Consider the following 27858-nt stretch of genomic DNA (forward strand, 5'->3'; position numbering starts at 1 on the left):
TAAAAAAAAAAATTATTTATAAAACTTTTTATTGACAATGACTCTTGGATGAGAGTCGAAACGTCTATTTTTCAAACTGAGTCCAGATGACTACAACTGAAGCTTTTTCTACTATGGAACACGCCTGGACGAATGAGGGATTACACCGACATTACTATTTAGTAAACATGAAAGTAACACATGACGCATCCTTTCTGCACCTGAATGAGGGAGGGGCCAGGTACGGTCACGTGGTCACATAGGTAGCCGCACTACAAAAACGAGGGACGTTCAGCCATTACTTTGAGATGGTGACGGAGGGACGTTTCACGCTAAACAACAGATCGTGAAACAGTCGAGTTTGTGAGTTCTCCTCTCCGACCACAAGTCATCCGTCACAGATCTCCTCTCTGACCGGTCCGCCGAGCCTGGGAAGAGTTAAAGCTATTTTTGGTTCAGTTTGTTGTTCAAATGACGGCGCAGGTAGATTACCTGGCGGTGGTTTTCACTGCTACATCTGGCTCCAGCGGTGAATGGCTCGGATCTGATGAGAAGGCGGTCGTGCAGCTTGTGTGGCAGCTTGTGGATGTCAAGAACAAAAAGGTATGGCATTATTACAAAATAATGTTTTTTTCCTAAATGTGTAAAGTTAAAGCAGTGTAAAGCAAACGCAACAGTCATATTTATTTAGCTCTAATGTGATGGCATAGGCCCACAACTCATGTCATTATTTTTGACAGCCATTGCATTTTTCAGTTGCATTTTTATATTCTAATCTAGTTTTGTTGCGTCAATAATCTATAGGCCTAGACTTCAATACATAAAGTCTGTTTATCACATAATATTGGACCTTAAACTTGACTGCAGGTGTTTTAGGCCCATCCGATTTCTTATGAAGTTGCCATACAACTATTTTACCTCATAATTACCACCATTAAACAATTATTAAGAGACAACAACAGACTTATAGTTATTACACTCTCATAACATACGGTACAACCATTATTATGTAATACAGATTCAAGTACAAACAGTTAACATGTCACTTGTCTCTGAGGAAACGTTTAGAGGAGTTTCTCTGTATGACACCGTTTCTGGACTGACATGTTTTTCTTCCACTCTCTCTGAACCAGTTGGGCAAGGTGAGTGAGCTGATCATTAAGCCTGACCTCACAGACTCAGAGGAGAGACAAGAGGATGAGGAGGAAGAAAGCACCGCAGAGCACTGCGACTCCGGAGCAGACTACGTTACTTCTGCAGAAAGTTTAGAAACGGCCCTTAATCTGGTAATAACCTTGTAATAATAATTGCACATACACAAGTAGAAAGTGGCCCATTTGGGATTTTTTTTCGTAATAAACGTTTGATTCACGCAGTTTCATATCCAACTCATGAACGAGGTAAACAGCGCGGGCACAGGCACGTCGGTGTGTTTGTGTGCGGACGGGCAGCTCCACATCCGTCAAGTGATTCACCCCGAGGCAGCAAGCAAGGTGAGCCGGCTGGGTGGGTACACGCCTCGGAGCTGGGGCGGTGCTGTGAACTGCTGCAAAACCACAAAAGAATATGTCAAATCAGCTCTCCTACGTATACATTTAGCATTGCTATGAAGACGTACTGAGGGTAAGGGCTGAGCGTCTGACAGTTTTGAGAAGGGCTGGGGGGGGGGGAATGAGCGACTGATTTTAAAAAGCAAAACTTGTTGCAATTATTACATTTGTATAGGCTATTTCTGGATTAGTTATAAAGCGTCGGACAAAACTATAGTGAAAAGATAGAGTTTGCTTGCCCCCCTCAATAAGTAATTGCCAACATCACATCAAAATGAAACCAGAACCAAACCGGAACTTGATCAGGACTAAACAAGGACTAGAACAGGACCAAACCAAGTGCACATCAGGACTAAAATGGGCTTAATTCAGGACCAAATAATTACATATTTAGAACTGGAAACACGTAATAACAGAGGATGATAAAAGATGTCTGGAAAGACATAGTTTATAGTGCAGTTATATGCACTCCCTAGTTTCCATGTTTATCTTTTTTATTGATTTAATGGGGATGGTGCACATTAATGTTAAAACCTGTAACAGCTCTAGTGTTAATATGTTAGGAGATGGGAATGACTGGAATAAATGTGACTAAAGCATTGTAGATTCTGAGACTTTGAGGCAGAACATGCTTCAATCAGTAATAATAATTTGAGAACACCAGAAGGAGTTAAATTACAGTTGTTGCTGTTACGATTGTGAATGTTGTGTGTGGATCATTTTGGCTGTGGACATAGCTCGTCTTAAGCTTTAATTGACATATAGGTCGGGATAATGGCAAATGTAATGATATTGATAAAATGTACTGGAACGTCCACAGCAAAAACAATATTTTTTTTAAAAGAGCCGTGGAACAATTGGATAAGATGCTGGATCACTATTAGTATTTACATTTATAACACTATTTATGAACGCTTTATTTAGTGTCAAAAAAAATAAGTAAATCTCATTTGGTTTAATTTTAGGCTAGCAAAAAAATGATATGAGTTGTAGCGACACAATCATGTTTTCTGTAGCTTACGTTTTTTCGACAAAAATGGACTCAAAATGTAACTGTGGCTTTTTGATTCTCATCCCTCAGTTTATTCGGTCGTTAACCACATAGCCATGCGTTACAGCTGCTGCAAGTCTTTACTTTGTGTTCCCTGCATGGAATTAGAGGAGAGCAAACAACAGTAAAAGCCGCACTGTCACTGTTGATTTAACACCACCCATTTATGTTAATCTATTTCTTCACCAGAACATCCTGGTGCCTGACTGTTTCTACTCCTTCTTCGACATCCGTAAAGAGTATAAGAAGCATTTTCCTGCATCGGATCTGAAGGCTTTGAACGTGCAATTAATGGCAGAATGTATCCTTTCTGTGTCTATAACTGGACCCAAATGAAAGTGACAAGAATGAATATCAAAAGCTTTGAGATTATGCTAGTTATTTTTGTCATGTGCTAAAATGTGCTTCTAACTTTCTAGGTTGAGTTTCAATTAATGTGACTTTTCATCTGCTCTTTTATTTATTTCATTTTTCATTTTTATTATGGTCAAATTATACTATGCAAACATCATTTTGCATGTCTCCAAAACAACAAGTCGATATGTTGGCCACGTCAATTCGCGTCACAGTTGTGATCATTTGGCTCTTTTTATCATGATTGTGCTCGGACCTCACATTTATCAGTAGTTTATAGGCCACGGGTGTTGGCTGTAGGTTGAGAGGTTTTGAAATGCAAATAAGCACACAATGAAGCACCTTACTATGAGCTCAGTGAAAGAGGGCATGTTTAGCCAACAGAAACATCCCACATGCCTAATCAACCAGGAACCACCACCACTTTTACCTCCAGGTTAATCGCCATCAAATCGAAGTTGATGTTTGAAGCAAATTGCAAAGCGTGCAGGTTTTTTATAGCTGGTAAAACATCCAACAATAAGATATCCTGTTTCCATTCAAGTTTGTACCAGACAATAATCAATACTATTACTAGTATCGATAATAGATACTCATTGAACAATTATCGATACGGCAACAGGACGCTAAGATACATGGATCTATCAGAGGAGTTACCTACCCATTTTGAATTTTACATACATTTTATAGGTTTTTTAAAATGTATTGTTATAAATGTGGTTTTAAAATTGGTATTGAGCATCAAGCCTTGAGAATCAAAATCAATTGTGAAATGTTAGTATCACAACAGTCTCCATGGGGTCTGAACATGTAGACTTGAGCTGCACTAATAATCACATCAAAATAGCAATTTGAACTTCAATTATATATGCAGTTGATAGATTACACTCAAAATTGAAACTATTTTCAGCGTTTTCTCATGCCAATACTCCAGGACATGTTGGGCTGAATCTTGATTAGAAAAAAAAAACTCTGACATATCATTTCTCCCATGTTTTTTTTTTGGTTTGTTGTCTTTTTTCCTCAACTACGCCATCTTCAGCTCTTGCTTTACCCAGTGAGGCCCCTACATTGGACCCTGAAACTATTTTGTCTCCTGAAGTAGCTGTCCAACAGGTCCAGACCATGACCAGTCTTGTTCTCGCCCTGCTTTCTGAACCATATTGTGAGCATTTGTTACGCAAATGATTTAATTATGTTACAAAAATGTTTAGTTAATGTTAATTCCTCCATAACAGGCCACATGTTTTCAAATCCGGAAAGAGTCAATGATAAGTTTGAATCTGGCACTTGGTGAGTTCTTTATTATACATTTAAACTGCTTCTTAAATCAATGGCATGTTTTTTTGTGATATTATGTATCATTTGTGCAGCAGTAAAATGGAGAAAGTCTCTGACAACACAGTTATCCGCGCCCGAGGTTTGCCGTGGCAGTCGTCTGATCAGGACATCGCTCGATTTTTTAGAGGCCTAAACATCGCAAAGTATGTTCTATTGATTGCATTTTCAAACGTAACATTTTTTCCAATTGTTAATGTCAGACAAAAGAATAACATTGTCTCTTTGCACAGGGGAGGTGCTGCCTTGTGCCTTAACGCTCAGGGCAGAAGAAATGGAGAAGCTCTCGTCCGTTTCATCAGTGAAGAGCACAGGGATTTAGCACTTCAGAGACACAAACATCACATGGGCAACAGATATATAGAGGTGACATATAACGTAACATATATGTTTATACGTGTCATTGTGATTCTTATTAAATATGTTTCACTTCAAGGTTTACAAAGCAACTGGAGATGACTTCTTGAAGATAGCGGGAGGTGAGATTTCAATCTTTGTCATTAAGTTTTATTTTTAATAGATTTTACATTATAGTATAAAAAATGTTTACAAATGTATTTTACAGAATAGTATTAAAATGTGTGTACCTAATATTCAATGGACAAAATGACTTATTTAATTGCCCAATTAGTAAGTGAGGAGAATACTGCAAAACCAGTAATAATTATTATTAATGTTATTATTGACTTAAGACCAGTCATCTAAGGGCGGGTTCACACATGGACCTAAATTTAGCTCATATGAGTCCCAATTTAGACTTGATTTGGTCCTGTTCTAGTCCCTCTTTAGTCCAGATTTGTTTCAGGTTTAGTCCTTGTTTAATCCCAACTGAATGTGCAAGTATGAAGGCACCCATAATGGATCAGATGTCCTATAAATTATTTGTTTATAGGACAATTATTGAATAATGATTCATTATTCATATAATGAATTTGTAGGGTCTTAGTTTTTCCTTTTCATGGACTTATTTGTTGGTTGGTCCGGTTCATATGCAAATGTATTCATCACTTTTATTAACATTTTCTTAACATGCCAATCCCTTTTTACCGTAATTACTTCAGTGTACCTCTGTTTTAGGGACCTCCAGTGAAGTGGCCGTGTTCCTGTCCCAGGACGATCAGATCATCGTGAGGATGCGAGGTCTTCCGTTCACCGCGACCCCTGAGCAGGTTCTGACCTTCTTCTCGCCCGACGACGATCTAAAGGAGACCTGTCCTGTCAGCGGAGGGAGGGACGGCATCCTGTTTGTTCGGTATCCAGACGGACGCCCGACCGGTGACGCCTTTGTTCTGTTCGCCTGTGAAGAGCATGCCCAAAAGGCCCTGAAGAAACACAAGGAAATTCTGGGCAGGAGATACATCGAGCTGTTTAAGAGCACGGCAGCAGAAGTCCAGCAGGTACAAAAACAGTTTCAAATTTAGAGCTGCTGATGCTCTATAAAACTGATAGTTTTATTAGTTTATTTGTTTATATGGAGACATAATTTTTCATATTTTTTTGTTGTGGATGGATGACTTCGTTTCCCCATCTAAAGACATTTTGGGTTCATGCACCCTGTACTTATGGACGTCATTTTCCATTCAAAAGAGATAATGTTTGTTTTGAATTGCAATAGCACTAGTTCCTTAAAAAAAAAGAAAAATTGAAAACCCATGGATAGAGCTCTTTTGGTCGCTTTGGTTTATGCACCCTCATCACCTCTGCTTGTTTGTCAATCTAATGAAGTAAATGCGTTAACAGGTTTATTGTCTTTTGTTTCTGACATATTTACTGCCCATATTGGTTCCTTTCCTGGTGTGTTTTATGTGCAACAGGAGGTCAATAAAACATTCTGCTGTAAGGCAAACACTGGTGTCCTGTTGGCACCCAGCCAACTCCAGACTAACATTACATTACATTACAACAGAAACGCTACATGAGCTATCACAGCCTTCTTCTACTTTCTGCACTATGGCCAGAATGTAAACATGTATATATGTATATAAATATATATACATGTTTTATATATATATAAATGTATACAATATAAAAATAAAACAATATATAAAATATATGTAGTTGTTAAAGGTTTTATTGTGCATGTCTTTCAGGTGTTAAATCGTTATTCATCGGCTCCTTTGATCCCAGTGGCCCCTGCCCCACTGTTGTCTATTCTGCCTTCGATGCCACTCCTGCCCCCTCCTGGCACCCTCAGGGACTGTCTAAGGCTCCGAGGTTTGCCTTACACGGCGAGTATTGACGACATCCTCACCTTTTTGGGCGAGTTCATACATGACATCAGGCCCCATGGCGTCCACATGGTTCTGAACCAGCAGGTACATGCACAGCACCTGTCTGCATGATGACTTAACCCCTAAAGTTGTCTAATATATTGTCTAATATAATGTACCATCAGGGTCGTCCGTCGGGTGACTGCTTCATCCAGATGACCTCACCAGAGCGGGCGCTCATGGCCGCTCAGCGGCTGCACAAACACGTGATGACGAGCCAGCGTGGACAGAACAGCCGATACGTGGAGGTGTTTCCCTGCAGTGCAGAGGAGATGGGCCTAGTGTTGATGGGCGGCTCGCTCTCACACACACATACACGCACACAGAGGAGTGGGACAGGGCTCAGCCCGCCGCCATGTAAGTCCAGACGTAAGTGCTGCTGGGAGCTGGGGTGCTTCGGGCCTGCAGGGTAGGTGGGTCTTTGCCATCGGGCCAGTGTGGCTGGGTTTCCTTAGAACTTTGGACAACGGGACATTTGGTATACACAAAATCATTTAATGTGTGTTTTTTGTAAATCAGTGGTCAGGTTGCATGTTTTCCAAACTGTTTATTGTGGACACATTCTGATAGAAATCTTTAGGTTTTAAGCATGTTCACTGACTGGGTTCTCTAACCTTTATTTGGACATTTTAAAATCTGACTGGGTTGGGAAAGTGTAAGCAAACAGCAATCACCACCAAGCAACTGAACACGACTTACAACTCTCCAGTCTTATCAGATTGTAGTGGTGGTTGTGGGATTGACACACCTTAGACTCGGTCCTTATACTTGTCCAATCAGGGAAGCTGTGGAAAGGTGGGCAGAGCTCTGCTGCTTAGTAATAAGCTTCAATTCAACTAATGCATTATTGTACTTTTGTTTATAAAATACACCAGTGTAGACAAGTGCTACAACATGATTGAGCATATACACATAATCAAAAAGTAATACTTTTTTCCCTAATAGTACTGTTATTTTTGCATGTTTGCACGTTCTTTCTTTTGAATCCAATCATAAAATAATTGTTTAACATAAGAGTTGAGTTTGTTTCTAAGCATGTTTTTATTTCCAGGTTTGTCTCCCCCTTTGTACTCGTTCGCTGCGGCTCCACAAGTCCTCACAGCAGAGGCAGCAGCCGCGCTTTACCCTCCCTTTGGCCAAGTGTTGCTGGCACCTCGGCCCCTGCCCCCAGGACATGCTTACTACCCCGCCTCTGCACATGCACAGCTCTACATGAACTACTCTGCCTACTACCCCAGGTAATGTGAGCTGCGTTTGTACAATCATTATCACTTTCATCAATTCATCGATCAGTCACTTGATCTTATGATATTTAACATACACATAATCTAATGTAAGTCGCTTTTAAACTGAAAGGATAACCTCTCTCATATATGTGTTATTGAAGTAAATGTCTCAACTGCAGTCTACTTCCAAAGTGAACGTCTCTGACAAGGGTAGTTAATGACTGAACTTTGGTATCAGAAACAGCTCGGTAAACACCACTGACCCCTGTTTTCCTCAGATCAACAAAGCGTCACATTTGACCAACACCCAACATTGCACAGACCCATAACATAATCACAGACTTTTTTCTCTCCTTCAGTCCACCTGGCTCACCCACCACCATGGGCTTCTTCCCCTCCCCCTCGGCCCTGAGCTCTCCGGGGGGGATGATGCGCATGCCAGCCCTGCCCTACCCCAGTAATGGAGTCAAAGACATTATTAATGCTGTGCAGGGATACCAGGTAAGAGGCACTTAAACTCTTTTTTTTTTTTTTAATACCTCAAGGTTTCCTCTGTAGGTCAAAAAGTTGCTCTGCAGCTCAGCTCTTTATTCAAATCTTGTTGAAGGTGTGTTGTGAGGCCTCCCCTGTTTGCCCAGAGGCGATCAAACTCGTTTGTCCTGTCTCCTCTCCCTGCTCTGTCACACGCAGCCTGCTCAGACTTGAATCTGAAAAGCTCAGGCTTTAAGAGTGAGAGTGGAGAGTCTCTGGGTCATGAGTGATAATTTAGTGTCTTTAAAAAGACTAATGAGTTTGTACCTGATCATCAAGCAGAACCAGTACTTGAGTTTAAGTACATATTCAGTTAGATGTCTGTTGTCTCAGCCTATGTTTTGTTGCTCACACCACAGTATGCGGCTGAAGATGCTCTCGTGCATGCGCCTGTGCACGCGCAGGACCCGTCCAGGACACTTCTTACACAGCCCAAAGAATGGGTGTGTATTTAAGGTGTCTGAGGCAGGTGGCAGGTAAGGATTGGCTAAGGGTGCTCTCAGGGGACAAACAGTAGATGGAGGTTGCAGCATGTCTTGGGTCTTGCCGGGTTGTAATTGGAAAGCACTTCAGTAACTGCACAATAATAGAAATATCTTCACAACTAGCCAGTCCTTACATCTTGGCAATATTTGGATGTTTTGTTGGGAAAGTAAAGGATGAACCTGGAGGGCTGGTGTTGGAGTGTTTGGTGGTTCGGTGATGCGCTGGGGGAAAATCTTTTACCTTTGGGTGTTGGGTTGTTATTACTTTATTGTTTGTTTATAGGACTAACAGTATCCCTCTTTCCTGCAGAGTCCAGGAGAATTTTCTGTTCTGAGCAGCAGTCTGATTGGACAGTCCAATGGAGGAGATGCCCCTCTGATGCCCCACCCTCTGGTGAACAGGCCCACGGGGCAGTTTTTGGACCTGTCCCTGCTGTAGGGACGCACTATGCACAGACATAAAGGTCACGTGACAGTCCAGTTTGTCAAAGACCATTTATGTATTTTAGGTTTTTTAAATAGTCTTTAGATATTTTATTTATGTTAAAATTACAATTGTATTTTATACCAAATCATTATGGCCTTAGCCAAATAGCAATTGTCTTTTATTGCACAGTGTATTTTAAAAGCTTTATAGATTTTTTTTACTGTGTTCTATTGTTGTGATTATTTGCTGAAACTAGAGAAGAAATATCTTGTAGCAACTGAGCAACCATTTTCAGTGAACCAAAGTACAAGTGTGAGTAAGTCTGTGAAGTGAGAGAATGAGCTAAATGTATGAATGTGTAGTTAGACATTTTTATATGTGACATAGTTGTATGTGTTTATATACAGAGTTTATACATAACATGTGATTGTATTAAAAGCTTTAGTGCATGAAGTTTAGTTTATAACCTTTTAAGATGTTTACAGAATGCCAAACGCAATGCACTGCTAATCAAAACTCTACTGATGAAACTAGCAGTATCCTTTTCCTTTGTTACACTGTGAGCTTGACCCAGCTTCAGGTTTATCTTACACTCATTTTACTTCATCTATGCAGCCAAAATGATTGTCCATGCTCAGGGCTTGGCGTTTACCTGTTTCCTCACTGGCCACTGCAAACGTGACGCGACAATTAGCATTTTCAGCAGCCACAATTAGCATACAGTAATAAATCATTGTTATTTGACATTTATGTGCTGTCATAAACCTTACGAGAAAGAATAGGCCTACAATCCTGTTTTTGTTTTGTTTTGTGATTCATCTGTAAAAGTCCAGTAAAGATAAAGGTCGGAGTGGCCTGGCTCCAGCTTGCAAAGCACAGGCCATAATTTCATTGTATTTCATCTGTTGCATGTAGAGCTTAGTAAATTGATAACTTATTAGCTATTATTTGAGATGCGTTCATCCAGCTTTTTCAGTTCTGATACCGAGATCAATACTTTAGCTTTAAGTATGCTCTGAGCAATGTAGAGATTCAAAATTGCTTTTTATTTCCTCAAAAGACTGTAAACCAATCACAAAATGTGTCTTTGTGGACTAGAAATATTCGGATAACATCTAAGTAAAGACTCTTACCCAATCTAGCGCCGATATCAAGTATCAGTATCGGTCCATTGTATGGGGTGCATCCCCAGTTGTTGTTCTTCTTACATTCAACATCTCTGATCATGGTTAATTACTTAAAAAATAATAAATTGGAGAATCTCTTCAGCCAAAATGAAATGCAGCTCTGCTCTTAAATGACAAAAAATGCCAATGGCAAAAATGGATTTGACTCGTACAAACGTCAAGCTCTGTATATGTGTTGTGTGTTGCCAATGTTTTGTCTCTTGTTTTGGGGCTATACCAAAAACAGAGGACGACCCCAGTTCTTGTAACTCAACCTCAGGAGTTCATTCTTAAAGTCGGCTCATGTTATCGGACACCTGTAAAAAGCCAGCGGTGGTTTCGCAAACTCTGCAACTCTACAGGACAACAAAGCTTTGTATTCCTTTCCTCCCTTGCACCATCTACTTTCACCTCAGGAAAAGTGAGAGATGGAGAGGGAAAGAGGACTGGAGATGGAGGATCCTGGGAAAGGTTTTGAAGGACAGAAAACAGCTTGTGTGGATTTACGGAGGACCTGCTCTGTTTCTTTATACAGTTATACTACTAAAATCCACCTGCTCAGGATGTCCTGTTGAAACAATAAACATTAGATATCAACTACTTTTGTTTGCTCTTTGTATTTGTTAAGACTTAAACATGGGCAGAGTTAGGGTGGATGGAAACTCAACTTTAATTCACTTGTGGGACTTTTTGAAGACATTGTGATATGGGGATTCAATCATTCATCCGGACTAAGCTTAAACACTTTTCCTCACACAATTCTTTTATTGATCTCCGTCATGCTCCGAGTGGCTCTATGTTCACATGCACACCAACATCTGATTATTATTGGGTCTTTGGATTGGACCTTTAGGATTGTTTAAATAGTTTAGTCATCATACAACGCCAAAATCTTGTAATAATTGAGCAACCAGTGAGTGACAGATGAATTTAGCCTATCAGAGTGAAGCAGTGACTTAAGTCCTGTTTTAATACAATATAAGATACTAAGTGTACATGAATTGTGTGTTGTGTTGTGTTTTGTTTTGTTGCATATTGCCCACACCCAGATCATCCTCCTTTTTACTCCTAATTGAGTCATATCTTTTGAAGGAATGTTTTTATTCTCCCCACAGACACTGCAGTATGCCATTAGTGCATTCAAACTGTTTTGATCCTGATGTCGACTTGGTTTAGTCCTGGTCTAGTTCTGGTCTAGTCCAGGTTTAGCTCCAGGTTTGATCAGAGTTTAGTCACAGTTTTGACGTGGCGTGTGTGAACTTCATCTGCGAGTGACAAAAGGGCTGTGACTAATTAAAATGATTTGGACATTTGTCGTTTCTTATTACTTTCTGATATGATTGACTTTTTTGGCTTTTTCATGGCTTTCAGCTTCAGCTTCCTGTTCTATGCGACATTTCGAGGACTTTTTACCATTCAAGATATAATACTTTATTGTCAACTGTCATAGATTGTTATCGTTCTGAAATATCATTCTATGGATATTCTTTGGAAATATGTGCATCATTTTAAGTTATATCTGTCACTTCAGGTTATATAAGCTTTAAAGAAAATATAATTTACTGGAATTATCTGAGTCATTTTTGCTTTTATTTTGATGTTGCTGAACTGTTGTTTGAGGACAGTTTGGCTGCTCCACTCCCTCTGATGCAGAACACTATTGTCACACATTAAACACATTTGAGAGGAGGGCATTATATTCACCTGGTAGAGAAGGAAAGAATGGGCAGCAGGAAGGGGACGAGAGGCGGAAGACAAAACCCTGTCAGACCCTCCAGGCCTGATTCTGCATTGTGTAACATAATATTGTGCACCCCACCCAGCGCTGATCCCTTTAAACATACACCTATTATCTCCTTCAAACCAGTAGCGCAACATCTTCAGAGACGGCAACAAAGAAGCACAAACATTTAATTAACAGTTGTTCTACTTTCACAAACAGTGGACAATCATCTTAATCTCAGAGTTTCTGTGTGGGGTACAATTAATACATATTTGATAAATGATGTCATTTTTAAGGTAGAAAGGACATTTCCACATTTTAAAAGCAAAGCTGTCACTAACATGTGTACAGATTGACAATGTAAATTAATACATTAATGAAAACTGTGTATGTAGATTAAATTAAGATGAGGTGGGCCCGCTGACTTTTTTCTTCGTTTTTAACTTTTTGTCCGCCGTCTGATTAAAGGGAACTATCAAACTGCTGTGCATACTGAACATAAAACAAAACTATAACGCCATTATTTCCAATCAAATCAACCATTCTGGGACGAATCGGTGTGAGTTTTTTCACGAAACCCTAAAATTCCCAAATTATTCCTATTATGGGATAATGCCTGGACATTTAAAAAATGTCCCCAAATCTTATTTTAGTAAAAGTAGCTTCAGCTTTTAAAGTTTAATTGTCTAAACCAAATGCCCAAACTCGCACTTACTATATAAACTCAAGGATACTAGAACGGAGGTCGGGCAAATCAATCAGCACATCCTTCCAGACTTTACTCCATATATTCACCAGAGAAAATCTTTGCAGTATTTGAAAATGTATATTCCTCTTTGCAAAGCTTGTTACACTTATAATTAAAGTCAGGCATCAGAGGCCAAAGAGTCTCATCTTCACAAAGAGTCCAGCAGTTTCTTTGTGCTCCAAAGGGTTCAGCGAGAGCTTCAGTTTGAACAGGGGCTCATTTTAGTCAGGCATTTTAGGGAAAATAGGTTTTCTTTGTAAGGGACGCAGTAGTTCAAATTAATATTGAGCGTTTTCACTTTTTTCCCCAACCTACTTAATCTTCATGTTTCCAGATCTTCCTGACATGCATGAATAAATTGCTCTTTCAAACAAAATTTTGGGCAGGTGCCAAAGCACTATAAATTATTTTTCCCCCTTTGGAAGTTTTATCTCGTATTTCAAGAGATTGTTCTTGCAATCAGTTTGAAGTGTCATGTCATGAAACTACATGAATCTAGGTCAGTGGTTCTCAATTTTTTACGTACCACACGTTTTGACCTCTGCGAGTACCACCAGACCTAAACCAGGTTTAACGGGACTAAGTCAAGTCTAAATTAGGGCCATATCAGGTCTCAAAGGAAGACATCATGACTTATAGTCAGAGCCCAAAATGTAACTCAAGTAAGAGTAAAGTTACTTCAAAATAATATTACTCAAGTAGAAGTACAAAGTATTGGTCCAAGAAATTACTCAAATAAGTAAGAATAAAAAAGTATTTGGCAAAACTATTATTCAAGAATAACTTTAAGAGTAACTGTTTTGACATAACATCTATATGAAATATGATGATAATGCTAAATCTGCACTCTAGAGGCTGATGCCACCATAGAGTAGTAAATAAGCCTGCTCTGGTCCTTCCGGAGCATCTGTGTTGTGAGTCCAGTTTGTGGTCCAGATGAACATCCAGGTGTACGAGTCAAGGTATTTCTTCAAGGCAAAGAAATACCTTTCCAAAATGGAAATAAACTGCTAGATATAGATGGCCGTGTCGTAAATGCTGCAGCACTGGAACACTTTTGGAGCGAGGTCATTCTGGACCTGCCTAAGGCTCTGGGCTGAGGTCCTCCTGAAGACATGCAGCTCTGGGTAAACAGGCTTTTCTTAGCTGAAGGCGACACATGTTGTCAGTGACAGTGAACTGTGAGTGTGTGGGTACTGTCTGTGCTTGTCTGCACTTGATGTTGAGACTTTCTGTCCTTTGCTATAGAAAAGGAACCTGCTGAATAAACTCTTTTAACCGAGTCAGGCCTGATTAACCTCTTTTTTCCCCTGTAAAAATGAAATGAAATTAACACTCCAGGCCAAGGAATAGCCTTACATCTGTATGGAGACTAAATAAGTTACATAGTGTACCTTTTAATACATCTTTTCTAATAGGTACAAGATTATTCTAAATTCAAGTCCATTTTAACCCATATGTCAGGCTGTTCCATTTCTGCAGTGCATAAAGCTCTGCCCTGAACATTTGTCCTGTGAAACATAGTTCACAGAAGAACACCGCTAAGTGGGATTCAATTACAGGTTGACTCATAGGAGCTGTAGGTGTGGAGACTGAGGCAGATAAAGCGGTACTGGCCTTTAGCTGCATTCCCTGACTGGGTGGGGGAGGCACAAACAGGCTCAGGGTGTGGCCGGACCACATTCCCCTGACACTGCAAACGGACTGAGAGATGATGCTTCATATCTGTCAAACCAATTTATTAAAACATGACGAAGGGCAAACGCATTGGCCGTCATGGTATTGACAGCAGATATTTGCACAACTCTGACTGAAAAAGACTGACACTTAAACACGCGATACAACATTGATGATTTGTCAACTCATATTCGGCCTTCGCAATTTGTTCTTTGATTTATGACCAATACAGAAAATGCAATATGAACGTGATATGTAAACATGAAGATGTGTTGAGCTGCCTATGATTGTTCACCAACAATTTGTCTCTCCCTAGTGGACAGACTGATACTGCAGATGTCACTTTGTCACATGTCACTATAATGTAAGTTTTCAGGACTATTCAGAGTGCAAAAAGGTAACAAAAAACCAGGGAAAGTAGCTTTTTAAATTGGCCTTTCACAAACATTTTGTTTGACAAGCCATTTCTTCGACTAGCTAAGTTTGTTGTGAATTCAATCTCCTAAACACAATATTCCCCAATATGTTAGTGAAATTTAACACCTCTCAAACTATTCTGTAATTCATGGATTTCCTGGATTTTCCCATTCAGAAGTTATAATAGTCAGTTTTTAAATTGTTTATTGCTACGGTAACAGTATTAATTTACTATCAATCAACAGGCATTGCTATAGATTTAATCAAGGCTCTCTTGAACACACATTTTAAATTAAAGGGTTATTTATTTGCTTAGCAACAAAAAAGTATTAAGTCTTACTGTAACAAAAACATACACTTGAATATTTCAGACAAAGAGGCTTAGCCCACATACAGCCACCTGCTTTTCTCCATTGAGATGTTGCTTTTCCAGGAATGCTCCACAGTATGGCATTAACCTTATCTCCATGGAGACAAGCAGGTCAGATCAGATTCAGAAAGGTTTGATTACCAATTCCAAAATTCACAAACTAGGAATTGGCTTTGGTGCAACATAAAACAATGAACAATAATAATACTTAAAAAATATATAGACAATGCTAAAATGAGATGATGTCGCTATAGGCCAAGTTACAGGTCAGATCTGTGGAGAGGTGAGCCCACTCAAAGAAAATAATTCATGTTTTTCAAGGTATTTTCGAGCAAAAATAACACTGTAATTGAACAAATGCAAGATAGACATGGCAAGACATTGCAATACTGTGGCACATTCCAGACAAAGCGATAATATCTCCATGGAGACAAGCAGGTGGTGGACCCTTCACCAGAAAAGTTACACAGTGCACCTTTAAAGAGTGTTTTTGAAGCCGAAACAAAGCCTGAAGCGTCTGAATCCGTGTATTTCACAGATTGAAACACGGCCGAGATAAACAGCGAGTCGGCACGGTAACATCATGACGCACCAGCCGGCAGCACCAGACGCACATGTTGCGTGGCTTTGTCAGTAATCATAATAAATAAGCACAGTACATTTTGGTGCGATGAGTATAAAGTTATTCGGAGTTATGCAAATATAACATCTTTATGTCTTAATGGAAATATATAACTATACAGCTGAATGTACACTTATGACACAAATATACAAATGTTGATTGTAGCTGATGTCTTTGGGCCAGGTCACATGGTCTACTTCAAAGCTGTGTCATCAGGAGGGCTCGAAGGAGCTTCTCTCTGTCCATTCGAGTCTCCTCAACACTAAAGGGGAAGCATCAAAATGTAACAGTAAGAATAGCATAACAACGGCTCGGTACTTAGTTTATTTTCCATTTGTAGTTTCTTGGAAACAAATGTGCAAAAATCTAAGAGTGCACAATAAAACATTAAAAATTAACCACACAGTTTGTCGATTAGTAACAGGAGCCCTTTTGGATTGGTTTGGACGGAAAACAGGAGGGAACAGGTCAAAACAGCTAATTACACATCACTAATCAGATATTTGGGTACCACTTTATAATAACTACACTTGAATTAACCTTAATAAAGCATAAACAATTAATTCATAAGGAACAAATACTTTACTGAGAAGTATTCAAGCTTAGTAACTATTTATTACTATTTATTTATATAATATTTATTTTATTAGGGTTAAGGTTTTAATTAAGTAAGTACTTAATAAGGCTGAATCATTCTTTATAAAATATTTGTTTATTTTGAATTTAAGTATTTGTAATATTTTAGGTTCATTTATTTTTAAATAATATAAATATAGAAAGTAAAAAGAAGATTGATGACACAAAAATAAAGAGTTACTGATATTTGAGCTTCAGAATGCAGGAGTGAAGACGCCATTCTTTCATTTGGTACATGAGACCACAAAACATTTGACTTCCTTGTTCATGTTGCTAAGATTGGATACGATTTGATCCATAACAATAGCAAAATGGAGTAGAATGTTAACAATATATTCTTCATTTCATAGGTTTTGTTTTTTGTTACATGAGAATCTGTAGATTGTATTTTTTACCCGTCGTTCTGTTCAGTAACATAGGGGTCCAGGTGAGGGGAGGAGTTGTGGTAGAACGAGGGGGACGGGTGAGGAGAGGGCAGAGGGGACGGACCACCCACTTCCAGAGTCGGCATGTTCTCTACCTGGAAAAAACACTCACTTTCACTCACAAACGACACTCTGAAGGACGTGACCACAGGTAAACTTCAAAGGAAGAGCTCACGTGTACTACTTAAGTAAAAGTACAGACTCAGGAGCACGACAAATACTCAAGTCAAAGTATTGCAGTACCCTTTAAAATTGTACTTTCTGTGTTATAGTGATATTGATTAAAAAAAAAAAAAAAAAGATCGGATTTTTGGTCAACAGAAACAATTTGAATCATTTTTTTGGTAGTGAACTTTATGTATATATTTTCAGAACTGGGGCTTAAACTCAGGATGTCAACAAAAATGTAAAAATAACCTCTCAAACCAAATGGAAAGTACCTTTTATTTTTCAGGTAAAAATGTAGTGGAGCACACAGTAAAAGTGAAGTAAAAGCATTATCATTTTCATTCTTTTTTATTATTATCTTACATGTTTTCAGTTGTAAAATGTATCCACTGTAAAATGTAAAGGACAGATACTTTACAAATTCTACTTGTACTTTGTTACTTTCCACCACTGTTAAATGTTATTATTGTGTAATGTTGACACTGTTCAAGTCCTGGTTTTGTCATGGTCTAGCCTGGGTACGGACACAAACCAGGTGCCCATGTGTGACTTCTGTATCGCAAGATAACAAATAAAAGTGACTAAAATTGTATTGAAAAATCACTTAATGTGTAATTGAAAGTGTGGTGTTTTTTCAGGAGTTTTTCAGTGATATGGTTTAGACTCACTTACAAAATCACCACATCAAAACTGAGACTAAACCAGGACTCAACCCAAAACTAAACCAGGATTTGAACAGGACAAAACCAAGTCCACATTCAAATTTAAGACAGAATAAAGCGATTGAGATTTATGTTCATGCAGTAAAATACAATTAAATGATAAATAATGCCATCGATATTTCAACATATTTCCAAAAGGGAAAACTCAACAGCTTTTACATATTTTACCACAAATTCCCATTTCTTCTCATTTAAAGCGGGTTTGGGAACGCTCCAAAGAGTCCAGGGACAACGAAAGGGGCAACAAGTTTAACTTGTGTAACCCAGTCGTGCGTGCAAGTGTGTCTGTGTGTCTGTGTGTGTGAGTGTCTGTGTGTGTGAGTGTCTGTGTGTGTGTGAGTGTGTGAGTGTGTGAGTGTGTGAGTGTGTGAGTGTGTGAGTGTGTGAGTGTGTGTGTGAGTGTGTGAGTGTGTGTGTGAGTGTGTGAGTGTGTGAGTGTGGGAGTGTGTGAGTGTGTGAGTGTGTGAGTGTGTGAGTGTGTGAGTGTGTGAGTGTGTGTGTGTGTGTGTGTGTGTGTGTCTGTGTGTGTGTGAGTGTGTGAGTGTGTGAGTGTGTGAGTGTGTGAGTGTGTGAGTGTGTGAGTGTGTGTGTGAGTGTGTGAGTGTGTGTGTGAGTGTGTGTGTGAGTGTGTGAGTGTGTGAGTGTGGGAGTGTGTGAGTGTGTGAGTGTGTGAGTGTGTGTGTGTGTGTGTGTGTGTCTGTGTGTGTGTGAGTGTGTGAGTGTGTGAGTGTGTGAGTGTGTGAGTGTGTGAGTGTGGGAGTGTGTGAGTGTGTGAGTGTGTGAGTGTGTGTGTGAGTGTGTGTGTGAGGGAGTGTGTGAGTGTGTGAGTGTGTGAGTGTGTGAGTGTGTGAGTGTCTGTGTGTGTGTGAGTGTGTGAGTGTGTGAGTGTGTGAGTGTGTGAGTGTGTGTGTGTGTGTGTGTGTGTGTGTCTGTGTGTGCGTGTGCGTGTGCGTGTTACCTGTGGGTAAATGGACGGCTGTATCTGTCGGTCCAATGAGCCGGTCGAGCCCGACTTGGCCGTACTTTCAGAGGAGATTGCAGCAAGGGCTTCTGGGAGATTGTCCTCATCTTCATGATTACTTTGGGACACGTTGAGTAAACGGGTTAGGTCCATGCGTTGTCATAACAAACATCTATTCTTATCTGTCTTTGTGATTTTAATGCATCTTTTTCCTGTTGTGTGAAGCACTTGGAATTGCCTTGTGTTCGAATAGTAGGCCTAGTCCAAGCCAGAATACAATGGAAAAATGTGTTACTGATGATTGGACCTTGTTGATACCACTGTATATTGTGCAATTTATATGGATTTTGGCTCTTGTTTATAGTATGGTTGCTAGGTAACAGCTGTGGAATTACCTCTACCCATTTCACATCTGCTGCTCTCGTCCAACCAGGAAGTAACATTATAAACTTTACAAAAATGGTCAAACTGGGGACAAATAGGACATATTATGTTTAGTCAAATCTGAAATATAATTGTGTTAACTATGTTTTAGGGAACTGTGTCATATACTTTAAACCAGGACCAATTATAAGCCTGTTTTAAAGTCGTGATCTTGGATACGTACAAGCTGAACTGTCTGACCAGACGTCTTCTGCGATTGCTGCTGGAATCTGCTTTGGGTCTCTCTGAAGTTAGATTGAACTCAAGTCTCTGCGATGTTTTGTCTGTGGCTAAACTTGATGCGGCCGAGTCCTGTGACGAGCTCTGGTATCTAAAAACACATACATTTAATGAAAACACATTACTTTAAATTATGATTAAGAAATGATGCTGGGTTTCAGGTTACATCACTCTGTAGTGTAGAGACAGGAGCAGGAAGTAAATGTTGGAGATAGAAAAAGTGCAATAATGGTCTTTCACGCAGCTAATAATAATTCACTGCACCATATATTTGTTTTTCTTTCAGAAAATTGTATATAATTGGCTGTTGTCCGATACTGACCTGTCACTGAAGGTATCACTTGAACTCTTGCCTTGAGGAGTCATTGGAGGATCCTTTAACAAAAACACATAGGAAACCTATTTTTAACAATAGGGCAACATATAGGCTTACAGTACAGCATAAACACATTTTTCTATAAACCGGTACTAAAGGGAGACCATGTGTCCCATTTTGTTTTAATTTCACAGCATTTCAGGAAGAAAAGGCCATCACAAAGAAATGGATGACACAAACTGAACCAACGACCAAGGACTGGACTGAAATTATAACTGACATTAAAAAAGAAAAGACCTAAAACTGACTTATTTGAGTGGGACTTTTACATTAGATTTAATTTTTTGTTTTTTGTTAAATATTTATAATAAGTTCTAAATGGTATAAAACTAAGCTGAAGGCCAGTCTAGAGTTATGGTAGTATTTGCCTTAAAAGGTGCACCATGTACAGTCAGTTTTCTGCTTGTTATTATGCTGTCTCCATGGAGATGTTATTGTTTTGGCTGGAATGATCCACAGAAAGGAAATAAATGTTATTGTGTAAATATATATACATATTATATCATATATTGTATAAGTATATACAGCATACATATTATAACAAAAACATGTGCATCCTGCATTTTCCCTGTTGTTTATCTGCTTTTTTATCTGCTTCTGAGTTGTAGATTTGTAGACTTATGTTTGTTATCAGATTGTAGCAGCTTTTTCAGAACATGTTCCATGAGGCTTAAAAGGGTTAAAAGTGTCTAATGGCCATAAACTTAAAATCTGTTAAATTACCTTCTCTATTATCTTTTAATAATTTCATCAATGTCTATGTTTTAAAAGCCTTTTACGCTCTAACTCTAAATTGAAAATGCCCCACCATGTCAGACCAAATCAACTTGCCCCAGTTCATACTTTTTGAGACGGTCAGCCTATTTCTGACCGAGACTCTTAGACGTTGTGTATAAATTCCTCTGCTTGATCCTGACCTTGAACGCAGTCTCCATCTGGGCCTTGAGGATGTTGCTCTTATGTTGGTCGGACGGCGCAGCGGGAGAAGCCGGCGAGTGCAAGGACTTGTCACACAGCAGTTTGTCCTCTCCCTGATGCAGAGTTTAACAGGAGGAGTTTAATCAAGTACAACTTAACTTCAGCAAGTGATAAGTGCACGTTTTTCACCTAAATAAGCGATTATTTTAGCAGTCAGTGATAATTTTTCTATTAGTGTATTCTATTATTTCCATTGAGACTATTTAGACACATTATTAACCAAATAAAGGTTGAAATATACTGACTGAAGGCTTCTTGATAGATTTAATTTAATAATGTTAGTGTCTTAGTCCAGATAATTATAATGATCAAAATATGACCGATTATTTTCTATACTCACTTCACGTACACTTGTGAGTCATGTGACTCACTTCACGTACATGTGTGAGTCATGTGACCTCCCGGTTAGACCATCTGTACTAGTGATGCTCACAATTCCATTGAGAACGTCAGAATTAACAAGGAATTTGCCACTTTTGATCATGTTTCCTTTTCTTTGTGTATAAATGTGGGTATGTGCCATGACTTGGGTCTGCGAGCGATGAACTGCCTGTAGGGAAAATGAAGTGGTCCAGCTTAACTGCGAAGGGCATGTGTTTATATTCTACTCAGTCTGAGACTATGTGACTATGTTAAGCAATGTTGAGCTGCGACACGCGCTGGAATAGTTTTTTAATTCAACTGTTTTTGACTTTTTTCGGCTGGATTTGAGCGTTTTTCGTTGCGTTCGTTGTGTTGTTGTGACGTGAGCTAGCTCCGAGCGAGCCCACCAGCCCCTCCCCCCCCCCGCGCCCTCCGGCCGCGCTAAAGTACGGTGTGTCGTCGGTACACGTTTATATACACGTTTATATGAAAGAAGAACTTCACGAACGATCGGGACACGCACTGGAATCGCTTTAAATTAACTTGTTTTGACTTTATTCGGCTGGATTGAGTGTTTCCAAAAAAGGAGGAACTCATGAAACTGCGGAGAACAGTCGTCTTACCCGGAGATCGTCACGTTATCCCGTCGCAATACTGACCTAACCTAATACTGATGTGCAATTCTGTCGTATGTGCAATTACTGTGAAATTCATGTGCAATCTATGTGCTGTCGTGACACATATTCATGTGCAATTACTGTCGGGATCACATGCAATGGTATTTATTTATTTATTTGTCTATGGGAGTTTTTATTTATTTATAGGAGATCTTCTACTGAAAGTGTTTTTCAGACTTCCTATAAGTGATCTGTTCTTCTGTATCTACCTTTGTATCTACCTGCGTTGCACCAATGAAATTTCCCCATGTGGGACAATAAAGGAATATCTTATCTTAAACTGCTGTTGACTGTAATTATAATAACTGTAAAAATCCTCTACACAGAGCAGAGTTGTGCTCATTGTATGATAATATTGTGGACTGCTTGCTGTGCTCAAGTCAAGATCTGTATAAGACAAAGACTTTCAAAGTAAAGCCAGGCTGGACTGAGCATGTTGAAGAGATCCATGCTGAGGACAGAAGGGCCTTTAAGTCTTTGCTGAGTCAGGCAGACCCAAGTATGGCCCGGCATTTGAGTACACGAAGAGGGCAAAATTGAAGTTTAAATATGCCCTACGATACATCAATAAACACTCTTAGAGCTGAAACACTGGCAAGGAAATTTCAAACTAATAGTCCTGTTGACTTCTGGCAAGAAATACAAAAAGAAACAATTGTAAAATGCTCCTCCCGACGACGAACATGAATGGCACGTGCAGCAGAGCAGGTCACTTATTGTGACATTTTTAACTGTGTCAAAAGCAATTCCTTTGTAGTGGGTAATATCGACAAGAGTGAAGACAAGAGGTCTATAGTGATGCGACTGGATAACAATAAGTCATGTGGTGCCGACAGCATATCTGCTTGAAATATGCCAGTGGAAAATTGTATCCTTTGATCGGAATTTGTTTCCCAGGCATTTTGATCCATGGAGTTTCACCAGACTCCTTAATGTCTGTGATTTTAGTTCCGGTTGTGAAAGATAAAGCAGGTAGAATGAATAGGCTCATAGCCTTGGCTAGTACTCTGTCTAAAGTGTTAGAGAGAGCTATTCTGAGGACTTCTAACAACCAGTTTGTCTTTAAACCCAGACATGGAACAAACATGTGCATATTTGCCCTGAAAGAGAATGAGATGTATCAGTCACAATACCACCATTTTTATGTGTTTTATTGATGCCTCCAAAGCATTTGAGATGTTAATAATGAAAAGTTATTTTAGAAATTATGTAAGAAAGGTGTTTATTTTATGGACCAAGTAAGAGTCCGAAAGAAAGCAACAAAACACTTTTTATAGAATGCAAATACAAGTGGTCTTGTACAAGTTCTGATATGGATCAAGACCATCCTAAAACTGTTCAAGGAAAAAATAAATATATTTATTTTTATGTTATTTCTTCGAGTTTCGATACTAGTTTTGACACTAGTTTTAGCATATTTGCATCTCAGGATTGATCTGTTGACAATCTCCCAAACTACACCAGTTGTTCTCAAACTTTTCACACCAAGTACCATCTAGAATAGATGATATTTGATTTCTCGTGCACAACCAGATCTAATCCCAGACTTTATCAAGCCTATATTAGTACTAAACAAGGTCTAAAACCAGACTAAACCAGGTATGACGTGGGATGTGCTATTCTAACTAAACATTAACAAAAGAAGAACCAAAGGATGGGTCAAATGCAAGGACAAAATTCTCTATGAGACAATAAAGTGTACCGTAACCTTAAAAGCATTAACAAATGTGCCTCTAAATAAAACGAATACTGAAACTGCAGAAGGCCCTGTGTACCACTGTACATGTTCACAGTTTGAGAAACGCTGCCCGACACACTTGGTGTGTGCTAACCACAATATCCAAGTGATTTTCCTTGTGAAAAAGTTTATGTAGAAGTAATGACCTTGTTGTCGATGTTGAGGTGCAGCGAAGGCCACGGAGGAAAGTCTTCGTCAGACTCCAGAGCTTTGAGCAAAGTCTGAGAGATGTCCATTCCTTCTGTAGTGCACGGAGCAGGTCTGAGCTCTGCCACAGAGTCAACACGGATCAAAAGATCAATCATGTGTAACTAAGAATGTCTGATGTTTGATGAGAGGGAAACCTCTTCTTTCTCTCTTTGCCAGAACAATCCTAGTATAAGATTGGAATAATCTTCAGTCAAGTGTTTTATTACTGTAGTTAATGAATGCTTTGATCAAAATGCTTTTTTCAGGATGTCAAATATAAAACTATAACATTGCAATGTTTCTTTTCAAAACAATTTAACATTTTGTCATCCACATTTGTAGCTTTTGATACTTTACTTTCACTAAAACAGTTCAACAATTCAAACCAGTGCAATTATTACTTGAGTGCCGTTATTTGTCTCTATTACATCGCACAAAAGCTGTTTGCCAAATGCCTGTCCCGTCCCATCAAGTCTGTTTGAAGCTTTCAGACAAATTACAAAACATTTATAGATCAAATGTCTGGGAAAATAAAATCAAAAGTGTGTCCCACCAAAAATGCATTTGATAAAACAAATACAAATTAAACTGCACAGTCGACGTCCACAGTTTATTATCCCACTAAGGCCTGTTTAAATGCTCACCAAAACAGGATTATTAAGTATGTTTAAACTATAATATTTCTGATTATTATTTGCCCTTTAACCACAGGATAACTGGTTTTGTCATCTGCCTGGGTAATTATTTTGGTTAGATTGGTTTGGAAAAAAAGAAAGAACATTTCACAATTTTCTGGGTTGAAAATTAAAAAGTGTTGACAGTAATTGTGTATTATTGGCTTTGTTTACACACACATAAAATAAATCGGATAATTATCCCATTTCTGGAGTTATCGTATTATTGAAACGTCATATCAACCGTTACATCTGATTTATTTCAGTCTGTTCACACCTGTCTAGGATTGGATGTGGAAAATGGTGCAGAAAAGGGCAGATTAATGTGGAAAAAACAAAAATAAAATAGAAAATGTTGCTTAAAAAAGTTTGTCTTCCAAAAACGAATAATACGCATCAAAAGTCTCATTTAACAATTGAATTATCGGATACTTCTTGTCGTATTATTGATTCTGGCCATGTAAACATATCCAGTGTTACAAATTCTAAATATTTTGTGTGATTTTTGTCAACTTTTAGCAACTTTTATTCAGTAGAACGAATAGCGATTGCATACACCTAACTATTCTGCAAATATGTACAGTCTTAAGTCTTTTAACGCTGTAATTTAGACTTCTCATTTGTTTATCAGTTCCTATTTCAGTCTCTCAAACAGGAATGATTCTTGAACTATAAAAAAAAAGTGTCATAAATCATAAAACATATCATAAAACCACTAATGCTTGTGCAAACGTGTTCGGCCCCAGTATTGCACACTCACTGATCTGATTTGGCGCCTCTGGTTATACGCAAGTTAATACTCACTGTTTTTGTGGTGCGAGTGGCAGAGTGCGTCCTGGCTGTGCGTGTGCCGACGGGGATGTCGATGGGCCCGTCCCGAAAAGGAAGCGTGGTCCTCTTCACTGAACTGATGTCCGGAGCTGGGACCACTCAGAGGGAAGCTGAAAGCAGAACGTTTCAGCCCACTGGACAATAGAGCCGCAGGATTAACCGCAGTCAAATCGCAGAGAACACTTTGGAGCGGTCGCAATTAAGAAATCACAAAAGCTGCAATTATTCTCACGGTGCGCAGCGGAATATCTGTTTCACCGTTTCATTACAGGTGTTTTTTTGGTGCAGAAACATGTTCTCTTGCTGTGGTTGGAACTGACCTCCACCAGAAAAGTTGCTGAGCAGTTCTGAAACATGTTCTGAAATGCAACAGATTCTTTCATCAGTTTAACAGTTAATTTGTCAGTCTGTAAAAGCTCCTTAAAATGTGCATATTTATTTTAAATGTATAATTGCAAATCTAAAGACAAAATGTGCAGCCCTGTGGAACAAAAAGCAAAATCATTCTTTTCATTACATTCTTCTCTTTCCCTTTATGCAGTTTTTATTACGAGGCACTGTCACATCAGGCATTCGGAGTAAACATTAAACTATTACAGCAATTGTAAACATAAAATCTCATTAACAGCAGTATCCTATATATCGACCAGAACGAATGACATTTTAGTTTACAGTTAAAGCAGCCGACTCCCTAAACCAGGCTCAGGACTATTCATCTACTTTCCTTTTTGTTTAAAGTCTAGCGAGGCACAGAGGTGATTTAAACAAAAACTAGACAAAAACACACACTGTGACATACAAATGTCATGTCAAAATGTCCAAACAAAGCAAATATGGCTTATTTTAAATGTTCATGTTTTGTGATGGACACAAATGGCAGATGTGGGCGATGGAATGTCAAAAGGTTTTAAGATTTCTCATTCTGAACATAATTTGTCCAAGCTTTAAGAAATCGCCCCAAAAAGCTTCAAAAAGGCTAAGGAACAGAAACTTTGTGTAATCTTGCAAACACATGATGGTTCTGTACTTCAGTGAGTACGTACATTTTTTGGATAATTTAACATGTGCTGCAATGTGCAACCACCAAAGCACATTCACTACAAATGTGCCAAGTTAAAAATATCATAAATGACCAAATATGTCTAGTGTTGGTTAAATAATCATATAACTGTCCCATCCTAAAGAATGTTTTTTAACAATTAGAATTGCACTTGTGAGTTTTGTCACAAGGCAGGACACACTTACAGCATTAAACTTCTAAATACAGTAATGTACTATTTTATCTTTATGGCAAAACCTTTATTAACGGTCTTTGACGCTGTTTTTTCTTAGAAATTCAAAGAAAAGAAACAAGGTAATTCTAAAACTATGTGTACTTTTTGTGTGAACTAATTAGTTTTATTATAATTTATATTCCCTGATTATGGTCGAAGCTGCCCAAGTAAATATACTCATTTGCTTCACAGATAACACATTTAAAAGCTGTTTATTGTATATTTGTTTGGCTCTCAAAGCCAATTATCCAGTCAGAAATCAGAATGAACGTGCATCTTTTGTGTTGCCAAACTCTCTGGCTAAAACCGACTTGTATTTGTGTTCTTAATATAATATACAGTTTGGCTGCTGATGGCATCCCAGGTTAAGGTGCAATTGTAGTTACTTATTAAGTTAATTAAGTTAATTATGGCTTGAGCAATGTATTAACTTAATGATATTTACAAACATTTGATGGGTTTCAGTTTCCTGTTTTGGGGAATATTTAGTATTGAATTGTTAATTACAGATAATTAATTACAGAGAATCACTCTGAGGCACATTTCTGGTGTTTGATGAAATACTTAATTGCTGTTTTCCTTCCTCCTTTAGGTTGTAATGCGGTTGTTGACGGTGTAAAGGCACAGTTTTTCCACATATAGTCCATCCACAGAAGGGCCTTTCTCTTTGGGGTACATTCACAAGTGTCTAAAAGTGTCCATGTTTGACATCAAAGTGCAGTCATGAGCTTGTCCTTGTGAACCAGGCTGACAGACTTCAGGATGCTGCTGGTCCTCTTGGGCACCGGCGGTCGATCACAAACGGGACTCGAAGCGTCCAGTGATTTTCTGAATGTGATGAACGGCCACAGCACGAATGGATGGAAACACAGACACAAGACAGACACCACAAGAGGAGGATGGTTTAATGTATGTAATGTGGTGGAAACACAAACTAATGACTGAGGATTGAGAATCAAAAGGTGTAGACAAAGGCTGTGTTCACATTTGCACCAGCACTAGATCCAAACTGGGACTAAACATGGGAACAATTCATCTAATTTTAGTCAAAACTGGAGGAAAGGTTTGGTCTGTTTTTGTGCAGCAATGATGGATGAAAATGTGTTTATATTCCTGGAATCAAAAGTGTCTTAAATGGTTAAATAAAACTGAATTGAAACGTGAGATTGATCAATATGAGGTGAAAATAAAATGTGATTATTATTATTATTTGCCATATTTTCCTGCCCGAACCCAGACTAGACCATGA

General features: G+C 38.8%; 2 protein-coding genes across 6 annotated transcripts in view; one reads left to right on the forward strand and one right to left on the reverse strand.

The window, feature by feature from the left end:
• The first annotated feature begins 270 nt into the window (after nucleotides 1-270).
• esrp1 (epithelial splicing regulatory protein 1) lies at nucleotides 271-10977 on the forward strand. 5 transcript variants are annotated; one of them, XM_072460257.1, is made up of 16 exons: nucleotides 271-582; nucleotides 1113-1265; nucleotides 1356-1472; nucleotides 2770-2881; nucleotides 3977-4099; nucleotides 4173-4227; nucleotides 4311-4418; nucleotides 4506-4638; nucleotides 4709-4751; nucleotides 5350-5669; nucleotides 6363-6587; nucleotides 6668-6911; nucleotides 7594-7780; nucleotides 8128-8269; nucleotides 8659-8742; nucleotides 9095-10977. In XM_072460257.1, exons 1-16 carry the CDS (start codon nucleotides 451-453, stop codon nucleotides 9221-9223), a joined length of 2307 nt encoding a protein of 768 aa, XP_072316358.1. In that variant the 5' UTR covers nucleotides 271-450; the 3' UTR covers nucleotides 9224-10977. The 5 variants fall into 5 exon arrangements, with proteins under 5 accessions (XP_072316358.1, XP_072316357.1, XP_072316359.1 ...); XM_072460256.1 differs by having other exon boundaries at nucleotides 272-582; nucleotides 4308-4418; XM_072460258.1 differs by having other exon boundaries at nucleotides 272-582; nucleotides 4308-4418; nucleotides 6668-6899.
• A 4249-nt stretch (nucleotides 10978-15226) lies between these two features.
• The window catches only part of epb41l4b (erythrocyte membrane protein band 4.1 like 4B), a 44054-nt gene continuing 31422 nt past the window's right edge, over nucleotides 15227-27858 (reverse strand). The window contains exons 16-23 of the mRNA XM_072460686.1: nucleotides 25309-25445; nucleotides 23788-23909; nucleotides 20803-20916; nucleotides 19832-19884; nucleotides 19454-19600; nucleotides 18844-18964; nucleotides 16966-17090; nucleotides 15227-16196 (exon numbers count right to left, since the gene is read on the reverse strand). Coding sequence (XP_072316787.1) covers nucleotides 16133-16196; nucleotides 16966-17090; nucleotides 18844-18964; nucleotides 19454-19600; nucleotides 19832-19884; nucleotides 20803-20916; nucleotides 23788-23909; nucleotides 25309-25445 — 883 coding nt within the window. The 3' untranslated portion in view covers nucleotides 15227-16132. The remainder of the gene's footprint in view (nucleotides 16197-16965; nucleotides 17091-18843; nucleotides 18965-19453; nucleotides 19601-19831; nucleotides 19885-20802; nucleotides 20917-23787; nucleotides 23910-25308; nucleotides 25446-27858) is intronic.

The sequence above is a fragment of the Eucyclogobius newberryi genome, unplaced genomic scaffold (genome assembly GCF_026437365.1).
Source record: "Eucyclogobius newberryi isolate DKJ021-1_F unplaced genomic scaffold, fEucNew1.0.hap1 SCAF_3, whole genome shotgun sequence".
Lineage (NCBI taxonomy): Eukaryota > Metazoa > Chordata > Actinopteri > Gobiiformes > Gobiidae > Eucyclogobius > Eucyclogobius newberryi.

Excerpts from the sequence above, each read along its gene's own strand:
- esrp1 (XM_072460256.1), top strand. The coding sequence starts at position 451 with ATGACGGCGCAGGTAGATTACCTGGCGGTGGTTTTCACTGCTACATCT. Across the intron at positions 5,670-6,362 it reads CGGCAGCAGAAGTCCAGCAG|GTGTTAAATCGTTATTCATC; the intron begins GTACAAAAACAG and ends CATGTCTTTCAG. Across the intron at positions 6,588-6,667 it reads ACATGGTTCTGAACCAGCAG|GGTCGTCCGTCGGGTGACTG; the intron begins GTACATGCACAG and ends ATGTACCATCAG.